Raw genomic sequence first — 15,337 nt, 5'->3', positions numbered from 1 at the left:
GTGAAAATAATGAATTATTTTTCTGTGAGTATATGGTACTGCCATCCAGTTCACACTATTTCACTCTATCCAGGCATTGATTAGTAATGTAGATGCTTTTAATGTATCAATTCATAAGAATTTGCAAATAATAATCACAAACACCACTACTTCTATTTTCCATTATTGACAACAACAGTTCCAAGAAATTTTCAAACATGTCTTTATATTTAGGACAACTTTAAAGTAAAGTAATAACTTATTTATCATTTTGGTACTGTGGGAATCTTAAAAGAGTTGCCGGAAAGGTTTTACAAAGATATTTAGGTTTTGAAGGATGAGTAACTGTTTGGCCACCGGATGGAAAGGCCAGTCCCCTCAGAGTGTGAAAATTATGTGAAAGCAATATATATATATATCACATATATCACATATATATATATGTGTATATATATATGTATATCACATATAATATACATATAGTGCCGATAACAAAAGGTGAATATATGTCACGTTTGACTTCTGCAATTACAAGAGGTGCTCAGAGTGGTTACCATCAGCATCCAGACACTTCTGATTATGGTGAACTACTGCTTGAGCATAGATAACATCTCTCGAAATGTGTATACATTTTTTTTTGCACCGTGTGTGTGTGTGTGTGTGTGTGTGTGTGTGTATGTGTGCTTGTGTATATAAAATGCAGTGGAGAATTCCATGTAGTTAAAAAAAAAAAAAAAACAAAAGCCATTCCTGCAGTGCTTGGCTCCAAATTAAGAGAGGTCTGTGGAAGAAGTATGATATAGAGGTAAATTTAAGACAGGGAAATAACAATCACCTAATATGTTTTGAAACCCTAACCATCACAGCAGATGAGGATGAGGAAAGAGTAGGGATTGGGTAGTGTGAATATGGACCTATTGGAAAGGTATTCATCTAGATATGATGTTTGATTTCAATCTTCAGAGCAGCACCTCGGTTTCACAAATGAGGACCCTTAAGAGTAGTTAACAAAGTTCCTGAAGCTTCTATACTCAGTGTGTGGTCCCTGGACTGCCTGCAGTGTTGGAATCACCTGGGACCTTGTTACAAACACTGATTCTTAGGCCATGCCCCAGATCTACTGAAACAGAATCTGCATTTTAATAAAAGACCCAGGGGATTGGTATGACATTTTTAGAAATAAAGGCAACTGAGCTGGGCACCTAAGGGGGCCCTGACTCCGCTTCCATTGAATTGTTCCCTTGTAGTTACATATTACTGCTTTAATAGACCCCGTGGGTACATCACTTTCATTCGGCTTAGTCTTAAGAGAGGTCCAGGAAAATGCCCCCACGAATGCCGTCTTAAAATTCTGCCAGGTCATAGCAAAGTGAGAGCCCTCTGGGATTTAGGCTGCAGTAGCATGTTTTCCAGCTACTATAGTGACACCTGTGACGCCGGGGGTCTTTCGTTAGACGCCTGTATTCTCTATTTGGATCGCCCACTCGCGAGACTTGGGCGGCGTTGAGCGGGGCTAGGCTTGAGGCGCGCGCAGCCTTCCGATGGTTGCCTAGCGACGGCGTCCACTCTAGTTCACAGTCGTTCAAGTCAGCGACAGGTTTGCCCGCTCCCTAAACGGAGGACATGGTCGTTCGCAGGGGCTCCTTGGTCCCCATAGACGCGGAAAGAGCAATGGACCTGCAGCTGAGGGTGACTCCGACAGAGATGAAGTTCCTGGACACGCTAGCCGGGAAGGTGTACCGCCTTCCAGTTACTGTCCACAATCTTGGCCCTATCAACCTGAAGATTCGGTTTTTGAAGCCGGTCAAGCCTCAGGTAACAAACCCAGGTGTGCTCAGAACAGGACCTCGGGAGGGCCGGGCTCTGAAACCGCCTTCTCACCGTGGCGCCTGCTTTGTCCTGGGCAGTTGGCGCCAGGCGCCTGCGGGGATGGGGCAGGATTGAGTTTCCTGGGGAGCGGTGATTTAGGTGTCTGTGTGTATTTGTGTGCTCGCCTATTTGTTTTGTTTTGTTTTTGTTTTCCTTTTTCCTTCGATTGGGACACAGGGTGGGAAATACGATCTGGAAACTCCCAATTTCTTCATTCTGGGTTTGGAAAGAAGGGAAGGAGTTTCCATGCCTGTCTCAACAGCCCAGAATCTGTGCTTTATGATGCTCTAGAATTATAACGACAAAATTCTCTATTAACTACCCTTTGAATCATAAAGTGCCTGATTACTCCAGATCTTGTGGGCTTAATGGAAAATGTTGTTATTCACATTTTGACACATATTTGTTGAGCACCTACTATAGGAGTAGGTGTGAGGAAAGCAAGGACTCCTAGGACTTAGAAACTAATGGCCAAGTCAGTACAGGTCTAATCATCAGCAAAATTAATGTTCGGAGAGGCTATCCCCCTCTCCTGATTTAAAAGTTGACAGAATTTCATCTTTATCTCACTGTTATTTTAGAGCATGGGCATATACATTTGTTTGTATAGACATAGAAAAATATATGGTAGTGATTAGGAGGTCAATGACAAAAAAGGACTTTTATGTTCTAATTTTTACACTTAAAAAAAATTGATGTACTGTTTTTCTACACTAAAGTACCCAAATCTCAAAAGTAAAGCTTGATGAATTTATATATATGCACACACCCATGTAGCCACCACTTGGTTCAAATCAGAGTATTTCCAGCACTCTAGAAGTTTCCCTACCGTAATTGGAGCAATCACCGCATGGAGATGATCACTATACTGATTTCTTACACCACAGATTAGTTTTGCCTGTTCTTGAGTTTCATATAAATGGAATCATGCATTCTTGGTTTTTGTATTTGCTTGTTTTATTAATAGTAATATGTTTATTTTGTAATAAAATAGTTCATCGCAAGAGAATATTGACTACTCAATTGAATCAAAAAGTATCTGATTCCTCCAAATACAGTATCATTAGGGAAAAAGTTTATTATTTTACTACCTTGCTACATATTTATTGAACAATGGAATCTATATCTGAAAATACTTTCTTTTAAAATTCAAGCTGGCAGTAATTCCAGATGTGGGCAAACACTGTTTTATGGATGTCTCCTAGTTTTTCTGCAGACGGAAGAACAATGATATAATTTGTTTTATTTTAGTTTGTATCTAGAGTTATAAAGGAAAACTATTTAGACCACAGGTTTTGACATTGACAAGAGGATGGCCAGACAGACTTACTACTTACCAGCCAAAGCCCTGAGCCCATCCATTATCAGTGTGAACTTCTCTTTGTTGCAAGATGTGATAGGCGCTCCTGATCCTTCATAGGCATAAAGGGAAGTAGGACAGAGAGATTAGCAAAAATATGCATTAATTGTCTTGGAGGAAAAATGAAAAACAAAGTGCTACGCAGAGCATTGTCATTCATCATTATTATAATTACTTAGAAAATGATTCTAACAAGTGATAGTACTTGTCTTCCACCCTGGCTCAAAACCCTGCATTGTCTGTGTACTGAGTACCTATTATGTGCCATATGCAGTGCTACATACCATCAACTGGGTTGCTGGTAGAAAATACACACTTTTGACCACACAGTCCTGACTCATGTGGCTTCTGGTTCAATCAGGCCAGTCTTACTCAGTTGTCCTCTTACTCCCATGGCTCAGACTTTTTTTTTCCTTTTGACCCATGTTTTTATTCCCCCTCCTCCAAGAATCACCCCTTTCCAAATTCCACCCTTCTTTGAGGGTCAATGTGAGTTCTCATTTTCTCTAACGAGTTTTTTTTTCTCAAATTATCTGCAAATTATTTCTTCCCTACTGGATACGAATTGCATTTGCAGACATTCATTGTAGTCTGCACTTGTATCCTCATGACTCCCACTAAATATTAATTTCCCTTCATGGTCAGTTCAGAAGCTCCTAAGAGCAGAGAGGTACCTTCTACACCTTTGCAGACCACTCAGAGTGCTCAGCAACTTTCAGTGTGACCGTAAGCACGTGCTGCTGAAGCTCTGGTTTTCCTTCTTGAAGATACAGCTTCCTTAAAGGAGGATAGTCAAACCTGATATGTGGACTTCCGGCACCCAAAGGCCTATGTGGGGAATAATCTATTGTTTTCTCACTGTTTTGTAATTTCAGAGGGGTTGTGACAGTTGGACTGTGGTAGTTATGAGGTATCAGAGTCATTGTTTGCTGGAGTATGATGCTTTCAGACCATTGGTATCAACAAATCACTTCATATATATCCTTCCTGGCCGGAAAGCACTGCTGAAAAGCAGCCTGGCATGAAAAGCCCTGAATAATTAATGTCGACATGACCTCCATTGCTACTGATTGAAGCTCTTTGCCCAGCAAGGCTAGTTTATTAGCTGCCTGCAGAGAGATTATTTTCCTTATTCTTTTCTCTGCTTGTGTCTAAATATTCCTGCCCCTATGGGGAGCACCTTTCTTGCTTCTTTTCCATCCATCTGTGAGCTTAGCCCAAGTACACTTTGCTTCTTCCTAGCCCACAATAATCATGTTCTCATGTGGATTTTCATGATTCTTATGTCTGCATCACTCATATGATACTTAAGTAGTCCCTGGCTTACATTATGTAACTTTCAAGGGGCATATAGTCTGCTTTCTTAGAGAGATTGTGTATTCAGGAGAGGGACTCTTTCTGGTTGTGGGGAAAGAACTTAAGTTTTAGAGTCAGATAGATATGTGGTTTGAATCCTCACTGCCAGCGTAGCGTTAGACATTTATGAACTCTACAGGTTCCAGTTTCCTCATCTATATGCTGGGAGCCTTAATATCAGCCTTATAGGACTGTCAAAGTACATTGAGATAATAGTTGTAGAATGCTTGACTATCATAAGTGCTCAACAGATAGCAGTTTTTCTCTTTCTCCGTTAATTTTTTTTTTCTGGAGTCTAGCAAATGTTTTAAAAGAATAAAAGTGCTTTTGTTTTTCTCTTTGGTCTATTCCTTTTTTCATATTTCCTCCAAGTTATAAAGTCTACGTTCCCATGCAGAAAGTATATAAAATGCTATATGTATGTATATATGTATGCATGTATAAGTATATATTATGTAGGTATATATGATTCAGCAACATTTTTATTAGATTGATCTTCCTTTTTTGCTGTATTTAAGTACATGATACTTTTAAAGGAGCCCATGAGCATTTACATATTTCTCAACTGATTGCATGGTCAGTTTCAATTCTTTTACTGTTAAAAGCATATCTGGGGCGGCCGGGTGGCTCAGTTGGTTAGAGCGTGAGCTCTGAACAACAGGGTTGCCGGTTCGATTCCCACATGGGCCAGTGAGCTACGCCCTCCACAACTAGATTGAAGACAGCGAGCTGCCGCTGAGCTTCCGGAGGGGTGTCCAGATGGCTCAGTTGGTTAGAGTGCGGGCTCTCAACAACAAGGTTGCCAGTTCAATTCCCTCCATGGGATGGTGGGCTGCACCCCCTGCAACTAAAGATTTAAAATGGCAACTGGACTTGGAGCTGATGGGCCCTGGAGAAACACACTGTTCCCCAATATTCCCCAATAAAATTAAACAAAAAAGCATATCTGAAGGATCTAGAACCTGATAGGTATAAATACAGGTCATTGAGTCTTTGCCTTTAGGACAGGAATATTGCCTATGTCTTGATATATCTTTTCAAATAATGTACACTTCTAACTACAGTTGCTCACATGATTTCCTTATTAGGAGTTAAGATGTGTAATTTGATCTTTTTTCTCCCACTGAAGTTCAAACTGATTTTGACCAATCGGGATAAAGAACTTGCTTCTGGACTGCAGATGACCGCTATAGTGGAATATCGTCCTAATAAAAATGAAGACATTTTTGACCAACTATTTATTTTAATAGGAAAGAAAGCAATAAAGATCCCTCTCATTGGGTATGTATTCTTCATATTTCATGCTGACCTTTTGAGCACTCTTGAAATAAAAATTGGGGTCAAAGTCATATTCTGCATTTTCCTGACAAATAGGGCTTGTATCTATAGTTTCCTTACAGCTGAATTTAAAAGACAAATTTTTAGCAAATTTTGGTGTTTAAACCAATGAAGACTGTTAAGATAACTTAAAAAAATTCAATAATTGCCTGTATTCATTTTTTTTCTTGACCTTACATCCTATTTTATTTCCACCATATTTTTACACCCTTTGACAGAAAGACTTAGTAAAGAAAGCTCTATCTGTCCACCAGCAGCAGAATTAATATTGGAATATTAAGGTGATATTGGTATTAGACAAATGCCTTTTTTAGTTTTCCCTTGTGTGTTTTCATTTTTGTATACTAAATTTAGATCTGAAATTATTTTGGTTCTCCATGTTGTTGAGAAGTCTGATTTTGCACATCATCCCATTCTGCCTAGGAAACAAACAGTGGACACATGTTAGGAAAGGGACAAATTATTAACCTATTACAAATATTTAATTTACATTTTACATTTTATTTAAGTGGGGCTATTTTGGGTCCATTCTGCACATGGACATACCTGTGATTGGCACTCAGATTTGCTTGTTTATGCTATATATGGAAAGAAGTGTTTAAGATGCTTCTGCCTTTAAAAACAGGGCTTTTGTCTTATTCCCATAATATGCCCTCTCTCATCAGAGGCCAGCTGCTCACTACAATTTCAACATAAAGCCAGCACTGCTCCCTTAAAGTGTGATAGACGGGAGTGAAGGAAGGTGTGTGTGTGTGTGTGTGTGTGTGTGTGTGTGTGTGTGTGAGAGAGAGAGAGAGAGAGACAGAGACAGAGACAGAGACAGAGACAGAGATTGCTGCTTATGTGTCTATTTTGTTTTTAATTCAGATGATTGAAGATTCTCGTGCAAGTATAAGGAATAATTCCTTGTGTATTTTCCTCAGTTTGCCCCAGTGGTAGCATTTTGCAATACTGTAGGATGATGCCACAACTAGGAATTTTACATTGATACAATGCACCTATTGTATTCAGATTGCCACAGCTTTACTTAAACTCCTGTTAGGAGTTTAAACCTGTATGTTAGGTTTTTAAGCTCTATATAATTTTATTACCAGTGTAGGATTTTACATCTACCACCATAGTCAAGGTACTGAGCAGTTCTATTACCTCAGGGATCCCTCTTGCTACTTTTTTTATAACCACACCCCCTTCCCTTCTGCCTCACAAGCACCATCCCTAAACTGTGGAAATCACTAATCTGTTTTCTTTTTCTTACTTTTTTATTTATTTTATTTTTTTTTAAGGAGGGCGCAGCTCACAATGGCCCATGTGGGGATCGAACCTTGGTTTTACCAGCACCACTGCCTAACTAACTGAGCTAACCGGCCACCCCTTAATCTGGTTTCCATTTCTAAATTTTTTTTCACTTCAAATACATTAGGTAACCTTTTGGGATTGACTTCTTTCTGCAGCAAAATTCCCTGGAGATTCAACCAAGGTGTTGAATATATTAATAAGTTGCTTCTTTTTATTGTAGTAGTAGTCCGTGGTATACATATACCCGTTTTTTGAACCATTGACCTGTTGAAGGATTTCAGCGCTGATTCCAATTTTAGGCTATTACTACTAAAGCTGCTATGAACATTCAGATACAGGTTTTGTGTGAACATAAATTTTCATTTATCTGGGATAACTGCCTCAGAGTGCAGTTGTTGGGTAATCTGGTAGTCGCATGTTTAGTTTCAAAGAAAATTGCAAATTGCTTTTCAGAGTGGTTGTATCATTTTACACTGCACTGAGCAATGTATGAGTAAACCGCTCTTACTGGCTCTTCACTGTCGTTTGTTGCTGTCACTATTTTTTAATTTTAATTCCGATACTGGAATCTCATTGTAGCTTTAATTTGCATTTTTGTGTTGTTCCTCCAGTCTTGGGGTCCCAAACCAGGCACCAGTCCTTATCACCACCTTTCCACCTTTCACCATTTTCCTTTGCTTGCATCTTGTACTATTTCTAGGATTTATAGTTGTGTTTAGTGGGGAGGGACATGGGAAAATGGATTTATGCAATGAAGTTTGTATTATCTGGTCTTCTTAAAGTGCTCTAGTAGAGAAATGATGTAATCAGTGATTGTGAACACTTTTTTTCATGTACCCCTAAAAGCTATGTCCTTCTTGCATTTAGAAATGTCTAAGGTTTTTCATTATGAGTTTGAATAGTTGCAAAGAGGTAATTGCTTATATATAATAAATGTTACTATATGATAGTCACATGCCTCTTTCAAATGTATCCAGTAAAATGGAAATACCATAGTAATTTGGTAATAGTTGAAAAATTTACCTCATCTATTTGTCCCTCAAATTTGTATTTCTATTCCATTTCTCACCATAGAATCCTATCCTAATGTGTTACATTTTTATACTTAGCAGTATTTTACTGATCACCAGTAGTAAACTGTGTATGTAAATTTGTATATAATTTATGCATGTATATGTGTATATGTGCATGTGAACACAGGTGTATGCAGTATGTATACAGATATGTATATAAATAGATTTACTGTAATCATAAATCCACGTTTTAAAAACTTATGAATTATATTAATATATATTTATTTTAATTCCATATAAAAATTAGTAAGTTTGATACTTTTAAATTAAATTTTTTTTCATGTTTTTAAAATTGAGGTATCATTGACATATAACATTATATGAGTTTAAGGTGTACACTGTGTTGATTTGATATATTTTTATATTGCAATGTGATTTCCATCCTGGTGTTAGCTAGCACCTCTGTCATATCACAGAATTATCATTTCATTTTGTGATGAGAACATTTCAGATCTAGTCCATCTGCTACACCTAAAATTAATATAATATTGTATGTCAACTACAATTGAAAAATAAAAAAATAAGATCTAATCTCTTAGCAACTTATAAGTATATAATCCATTATTGTTAACTATAACCACAAAGCTGTGAATTAAATCCCCAGAATTTATTAATCTTCTAACTGCAAGTTTGTACCCTTTGACCAACATCTTACCAATTCCCCCACCTCCCAGCCCTGGTAACCACTGTTAACATGAACTCTCTATTAACATAAAAAGTTAAATGTTATTGGAAGTGCTTTCCTTAATCAGATAGAAGAGAAACCAATAAGAAAGCCAAAGAAACTTTTATACATTACTGTATTATCAAGTCCTAACAACTAAGGTAAAGTGTGTGTGTGTGTGTGTGTGTGTGTGTGTGTGTGTGTGTGTGTGTGAGATAGATATACAGAGAGAGACAGAGAAAGAGAGAGAGAGAGAGAGAGAGAGAGAGAGAGAGAGAGAGAGATTCTTGAGAAATTATTCTTAAGACACTTTTCTGCATCACCTAGAGAAATAGTTTGAAAAAATATTAGGCTTTACGTTATATTGTTTGTGTAGCAAGTTCCTCTTTAGATCTTTATTAATGTAATATATACAGTAAGGCCACTGATCTTTCCTTTTCCTGTCAAAAAATTACAATCTCTTTATGAGAAAAACATGAGTATTGCTTAGAAGATATAGCATATTTATGTCAGTCCTGGCTGATCTCTGGAATGTCTATACCTATCCTTTAATACACAAACACTCACATATAAGCACACATCCCATCAAGAAGGCCCAGACCACCAGTGCATAAGGCAGTATTTGTGAATGTTTTGTTCAGGTTTCTTATTTATGCATTTTGTGTGTATGTATGTATGTATGTCTGTGTTTATATTTTGGAATTTGTATCCTATGTGGAGTAAATTACTTAATTCACAAGTCTGACACATAACCTAAGGACTCAGTAAAGATCAGTTATGACTAGATTTATTATTGGTACTGTTATCATTGTTAGGTTTGTAACGGTAATTTGTACTTGAAATTTAATGGTATGGATTCAAGGCTAAATTCACCAACGTTATATCCAGGTAATTCCTTAGATAAATTGTTTAGACTTTTTAATTCTTTTGCTTTTCATTTGTAACATAGGAGCGATAATGTATACCTGCCTTTCAGGAATTTTTTTAAGTATCAAACAGGATAATATACTTAATGGTGCTTCAGAAACTATAAATTGTTATTCAAATATAAAATATATGTATGAGACATGTATATAGGATTATAATGGATTTTTAAAGCATGTATGAAAACATATGCTACAGATATGCTACAGTGAGCCTTTTAAATTAGAGATACATATGAAAAATCAATTGTATCTTTTTGTACTTAGACCTTGTTTTCCTCCCCAAATGATATTTTATAGTATCACACCGGCTTTTGTTTAATTAGGTTTGGCATCATCCAAACTACTTCACTTAGTTAAGATCTGTTCCACCCTTTTTGAGAAGGGTCAAAAGGATGTATTATATAGACTTAGGTGGAGATTCCAAAACAGTACTAAATGTGTTTTAAGCTACAAAAAATATTGAGACATGTGGGTAGCCTGTCAAGGTGAGTACTTGGGAGGGTATACCCCGTACTTAGATACATAAACTCTGATTTATTTCTTAAAAACATGTCTCATTATTTTGTTTTCATGTCTTTATTTCACAATTCCTTTTATTGACAAATGTGTCACCATTAGACCTGTAAGGAAACGGAAATGTCTTTTAAGAAGTTAAGCCAAAAATGTCTTTATATGTCCCCCTGTGGATTTAATCACAAGGTTGTAATTGTTAAAATTCATTATGGAGTCCTCTTTTCTTCTCCCCTAGGTTGATTCCAACCTGTCAATTGGAAATTGAGTCAGAAGTGAATTTTGGCACTTTGGTTTCCAATAGTAAAGTACATTGTAAAGAGATTAGTATACGTAACCATGGCAAGGCTCCAGGTAAGTACTTTCTGTCATATAAATGAACTTACACTTTTGGAAGAAAGTTGGTACTATCTTAAATGTATACCTTGTATAATTAATGGAGTCTCTGATTTACCACCTACCCCCTAAATGTCTATCATTTGAAAGCTCAAAACTGAAGGCCCTTAAATGGATAACTATAGGCAATAATTCAGGAAAGATGAACCCGCATCCTATGATTCTAATTAACACAACTTGCCTCTCAGATGACTAGTGATCAACCTGAGAATAGAAGGCAGGACGGTGTCATGGAAGGGACATACTCCTTAGAGCCATGGATAGATAGAACCAAGGCATTAGTACCTTAGTAGCTGTGTGATCTGGGATGAGTATCTTTAAGGGAATTGATCTTGAGATTCCTGATTTATAAACTGTGGCTAATAAAATGTACTGTGGTTAATTATGTATGTACTTAAGGTTGTCCTATGGTACTTGACTTATCATAGGCACTCAGTAAATACTTGTTCTTTTTCTTGATTGTATTCAACTTGGAAATCACACAATGGTCCCTAGATGGCTCTTACTAACACTTGTTGAAATAATAAATGCTTCTCTCTTCTCCAGACTGGATTATTTCTTGAGATTCTTGCTGTGACCAAGAGTTTACATGAAGGCGTATGTGTGTATGTGTTCATGCACTCTCTTCATTGATGGTATACCCTAGGCATAAAATCACGTATCCTCTCATACGGGATCTCACGTATCCTCCTGATTGGAGGGTCAGCATCGGGGTGATAAGGCTGTTGGTCTGCCATGCTGAAATGAGGACTCGCTCCAGACAGGGAGGACATTTCTCTCTAACACTGCTTGTTGGATACATAAACTAGGTCTTAAGTCCAAACCTGTCTTGCACTAACTAAGGATGTTCTGTGGGGCTGCTTATTGAGCAGTGGGGATTATTAAGACAAAGCAGTCTTGTTACTTTACCGATTTCTTTCTGGGGTGGAAACAAATAAAACTGATAATTGTTCCTCATTGACTGCTGCTCCTTTTGCTTTTTAAGTGATTGAATTTCTGATTCCTGTGGGATTGTATAATGTTAAGCTCATTTGTGTACTGACTCCAATATTAAGGATAGAGTCTCTCATGGCAATTGATTGTGGGCTCTGTGGTCCTTTAGACTCTCTGGTTATATTTTAAAGCAGTGATACGTAATTGGGAAAATTTTGTTTTTGTGATTTTACTTTCCCCAAATCTCTCTTAACTATTGTCCGTAACAAATCCTTCAAAGTTTTGATCATATCTTCTCTTTATTCTAAAATCTCACCAAATTGTACAGTTTTATTACATATAAAAGCTCTCCATATGCAAAAATATGTATGGTTTTGTTTTAATTGAATATTTAATACTATTTAACTTAATAAAATAAATAAAATTAATTAAGCCTCAGACCTGAGTCCATACATTTTAGGAAAAGTAATCCACATTGACTTTTATTATTGTATTAATACTTTGTGTGTGCATAGTATTTGTAGTGAATACTGCGTTTGGTAAATTATAATTGGGTACTGTGAAATGTTAATTACTGTTACTTTTCAAGCTGAAACAAGGTGTTATCAATGAAACACATTTTCTTAGTGTTGACTTTGTCCGTCATTCTTAAAGTTGAATGGTATTTTTTCTACTGTTACCAAAATTGATAGTATGTTTTATATCCACAGTAGCAAGTGCCTGTAAAGTGTCATAAAGTCCTTATTACCTACAAGCACAATATGTAAATATTCATGAGAATAACAATGGATTTTCATGAAGAAAAACACTTATGCAGAAAATAGAGTCAGTAACCAAAGATGATTTTAATAAAATTTTTAAAAGCGTTTTATGTGACAAATATTGTATAGTTTTAGAGTCAAAGGTCAAATGTTTACAAATTTATGTGTAACTTAAGAGGACATAAAAAAAACCCCACACTCAGCACATTCATAATTTTTTACAGCTTTGTTTCCCTGTCTGGTAGTGTCACTGTGGTTATTATTTTTGGTTTTGTAGACCCCAAAGTTTATCTGTGTCACAACATCATGATGTTTTATTTTTATAGCTCATTATGGAGTAACCATTCATGGATTTAGCCTAATGTTGTTTGACTCCATTTTGTTTTCTCACACTGTCTAAGAATATTTCCTAAGTTCACTCCTGACTGTACAAAGTAGCACTTATCTTTTCATTTTGAAGAGATATGGTTGAGGCTTTAAGATGTCTCCAATTAGTACTCTGTGAGCTGTTGAGCTCCATGTTCTCTTTTATGGTTTTATTGTGTCTCAGTTTTTATCTTTGAAGATTGAAAAAGCAAAAAAATCAAAAACCATTGTTATTTTAGAATGCCTTGAATTGCAATCATTTCCCTCTTTCCCTCAGTATCCTTGAATATTTGAGGAGACTTTTCCTACTACAGTGTTATGTAGAACAGTCTTTAAATTCCCTAGTGTGATCTTTGCACACCATTTCTGGATTTGAACAGGTACCTTAGCACTCATTATCCTTTTGGTTTATTTGGGTCATTTTTGCCTAAAGCATATGACCATTCTTTTGCTCTTAATACTCACTCTTCCCCTTTCCCTGATTATCGGCATCATCTCTCTACTTCATCTGTAAACCAGGAAATTTGCTCAATTTATTGGATCCTCCCTAACTAACCAGAGAAGCACTCACTGCTTATTCTCAATGCAAATTTTTTCTTTTCTTGGAAACTGATGCCATGGGATATCAATATACTTTTCATGCGTAATACCATGCTAGGCAGATAGCAGACATCCAGTAAACCTTTGTTTAATTGATTTGGTTTCAGTGATCTGTCAGTTTCAATAACGAACGATTCAGCTTTCAGTAAAAGGTGACTGACTCAGAAGTAACCCGTTTAATCACATTTAAGCATTCTAAAGAATCTCCAAAACTTAGTCATTTGGACACTTGTGGAGACGGGTACATCTTTGGAATGCTTAGTCTCAAGGAAACTTAAAATGAAAAAAAAAAGCATACATAGGAAATACAATGGCTTTTGGTATGTGACTCTTGATTTTCAGTTGCATCCTATAAAAGTACAGGCAGTTTGCCTGTATTTTGGAGGAGCAAAGGCAAGGTAACGGTGTGTATTTCACCATCCAGTGACTAAGCTGCTTTTCTAGAGACGGTAGAGCAACTCAGATTTAAAAAAAAAATCATACTAGTTTGTTAAAGACCCTTCATTTTCAGCCACAGTTCAGATGTCCTCACTTCCCGTATGCTCTCCTAAGTCTCATCAGTGGACAAATCCAAGTGTTTATTTTACACGGCGTATTAGCAACATTTGACACAGTTGGTCACTGCTGTCTTCTTGAAAAAAAATAAACTTTGGCTATTATGACCCCTCACTCTCCTATGTAAAATAATGGTTAATAATAGCTCAGGTCCTGGAATGACGTCTTCCAGGGCCCAAATCTTGGTTACAACATTGACTGGCTGGGAGGCCCTAGGCAAAACATGGAAACTTCCCGAACATCCATTGCCTCACTTCTACATTAGAGAGGCACACAGTGCTTGCCTTCTATAATTGTGGTGATGATTAATAAAATGCTTAGCATACTCTCTGACATATATTGTGTTCAATAAATATTTACTATTGGTGTTAGAATTATTCTTTGTTCTATTGCCTCCCTCCTCTTCAATTCTCTTTTGTGAGCTGCTGTCCCTTTTTTGATATGATACATGTGAGTGTTCCTTAGGATTTGCCATGGACCTTCATGTTTCCTCAGTCAACACGCTTTCCCTAGACCATCATTTCCATTCCTGTTACTTCACTGAAGTCTATACAATACCTTGCATTTCCTTCAGGTTTCTCAAACTTAACACGTCTAAAACTGAACTACTCAGCTTCTCCCCAAAACTTCTTTTTTTCATTAAACGTCACCACCATGTATTTGGGAAAGTCAGAAACTTGGCAAAATCCTTGACACCTCGTTTTCATCACCTCACACCCCCTCCGTCAATTATTAAATCCTGTCTATTCACTCCTAATTATGCCAATAATTCTACTTTTCTCTGTCCCATTGCCACCTCTCTACAAGAGGCCATTGTCTTCTCTTCCCTAGTAATTACACCAACCTCAATGATTTCTCTGAAGTCTCCTCTTACCTCCTAGTTCATTCTCCACACATTAGCCACTATCATATCTGAAAAGAAATGAAAATTTGATGACAAAATTCCATCTGTAATGTCCTTCCTTCAATGACACCCATCTATTAGTATGATACCATTGCTCCTGGTGTTAGTAATTAAAAAAGTATAACAGGTAAATATTTCATGATTACTAATGGTATTAAAGTTATATAAGACAAGGTAATGTTTGTATAACCACTGTTTTAATATATTTAGAAGACTGAGCAATGTTCTTTTGGTGTTGAGGTTGTTTCTGAATAAGGTTTTGAAACATTATTTGAACTCTTGTCAAATTATGTAAAGATGGTTGTAGTATAGGAACTATTTCACTGATTCAGCTTTAACTAAACACATAGTTTTCTTTTTTTGAAAATTGAGTCAATAATATTTATTTGAAATGGATATCAATTTACAGATTTTTGTTTTCTTCTGTGACAGAAAAAGTAAACCTTAAATA

At 36.6% G+C, this 15,337-nt stretch overlaps 1 protein-coding gene across 1 annotated transcript in view; it reads left to right on the top strand.

Annotated features, from left to right (window-relative positions):
• Positions 1-1,548: 1,548 nt before the first annotated feature.
• The window catches only part of CFAP47 (cilia and flagella associated protein 47), a 365,678-nt gene continuing 351,889 nt past the window's right edge, over positions 1,549-15,337 (top strand). Inside the window, exons 1-3 of the mRNA XM_081043051.1 lie at positions 1,549-1,794; positions 5,694-5,845; positions 10,610-10,725. Of these exons, the coding sequence (XP_080899177.1) occupies positions 1,603-1,794; positions 5,694-5,845; positions 10,610-10,725 (460 nt within the window). The 5' untranslated portion in view covers positions 1,549-1,602. The remainder of the gene's footprint in view (positions 1,795-5,693; positions 5,846-10,609; positions 10,726-15,337) is intronic.

The sequence above is a fragment of the Rhinolophus hipposideros genome (assembly GCF_964194185.1).
Source record: "Rhinolophus hipposideros genome assembly, chromosome: X".
In the NCBI taxonomy this organism is placed as follows: Eukaryota; Metazoa; Chordata; class Mammalia; order Chiroptera; family Rhinolophidae; genus Rhinolophus; species Rhinolophus hipposideros.
The sequence above is the reverse complement of the archived record's forward strand: the minus strand, read 5'-3'. Positions and strand labels throughout refer to the sequence as shown.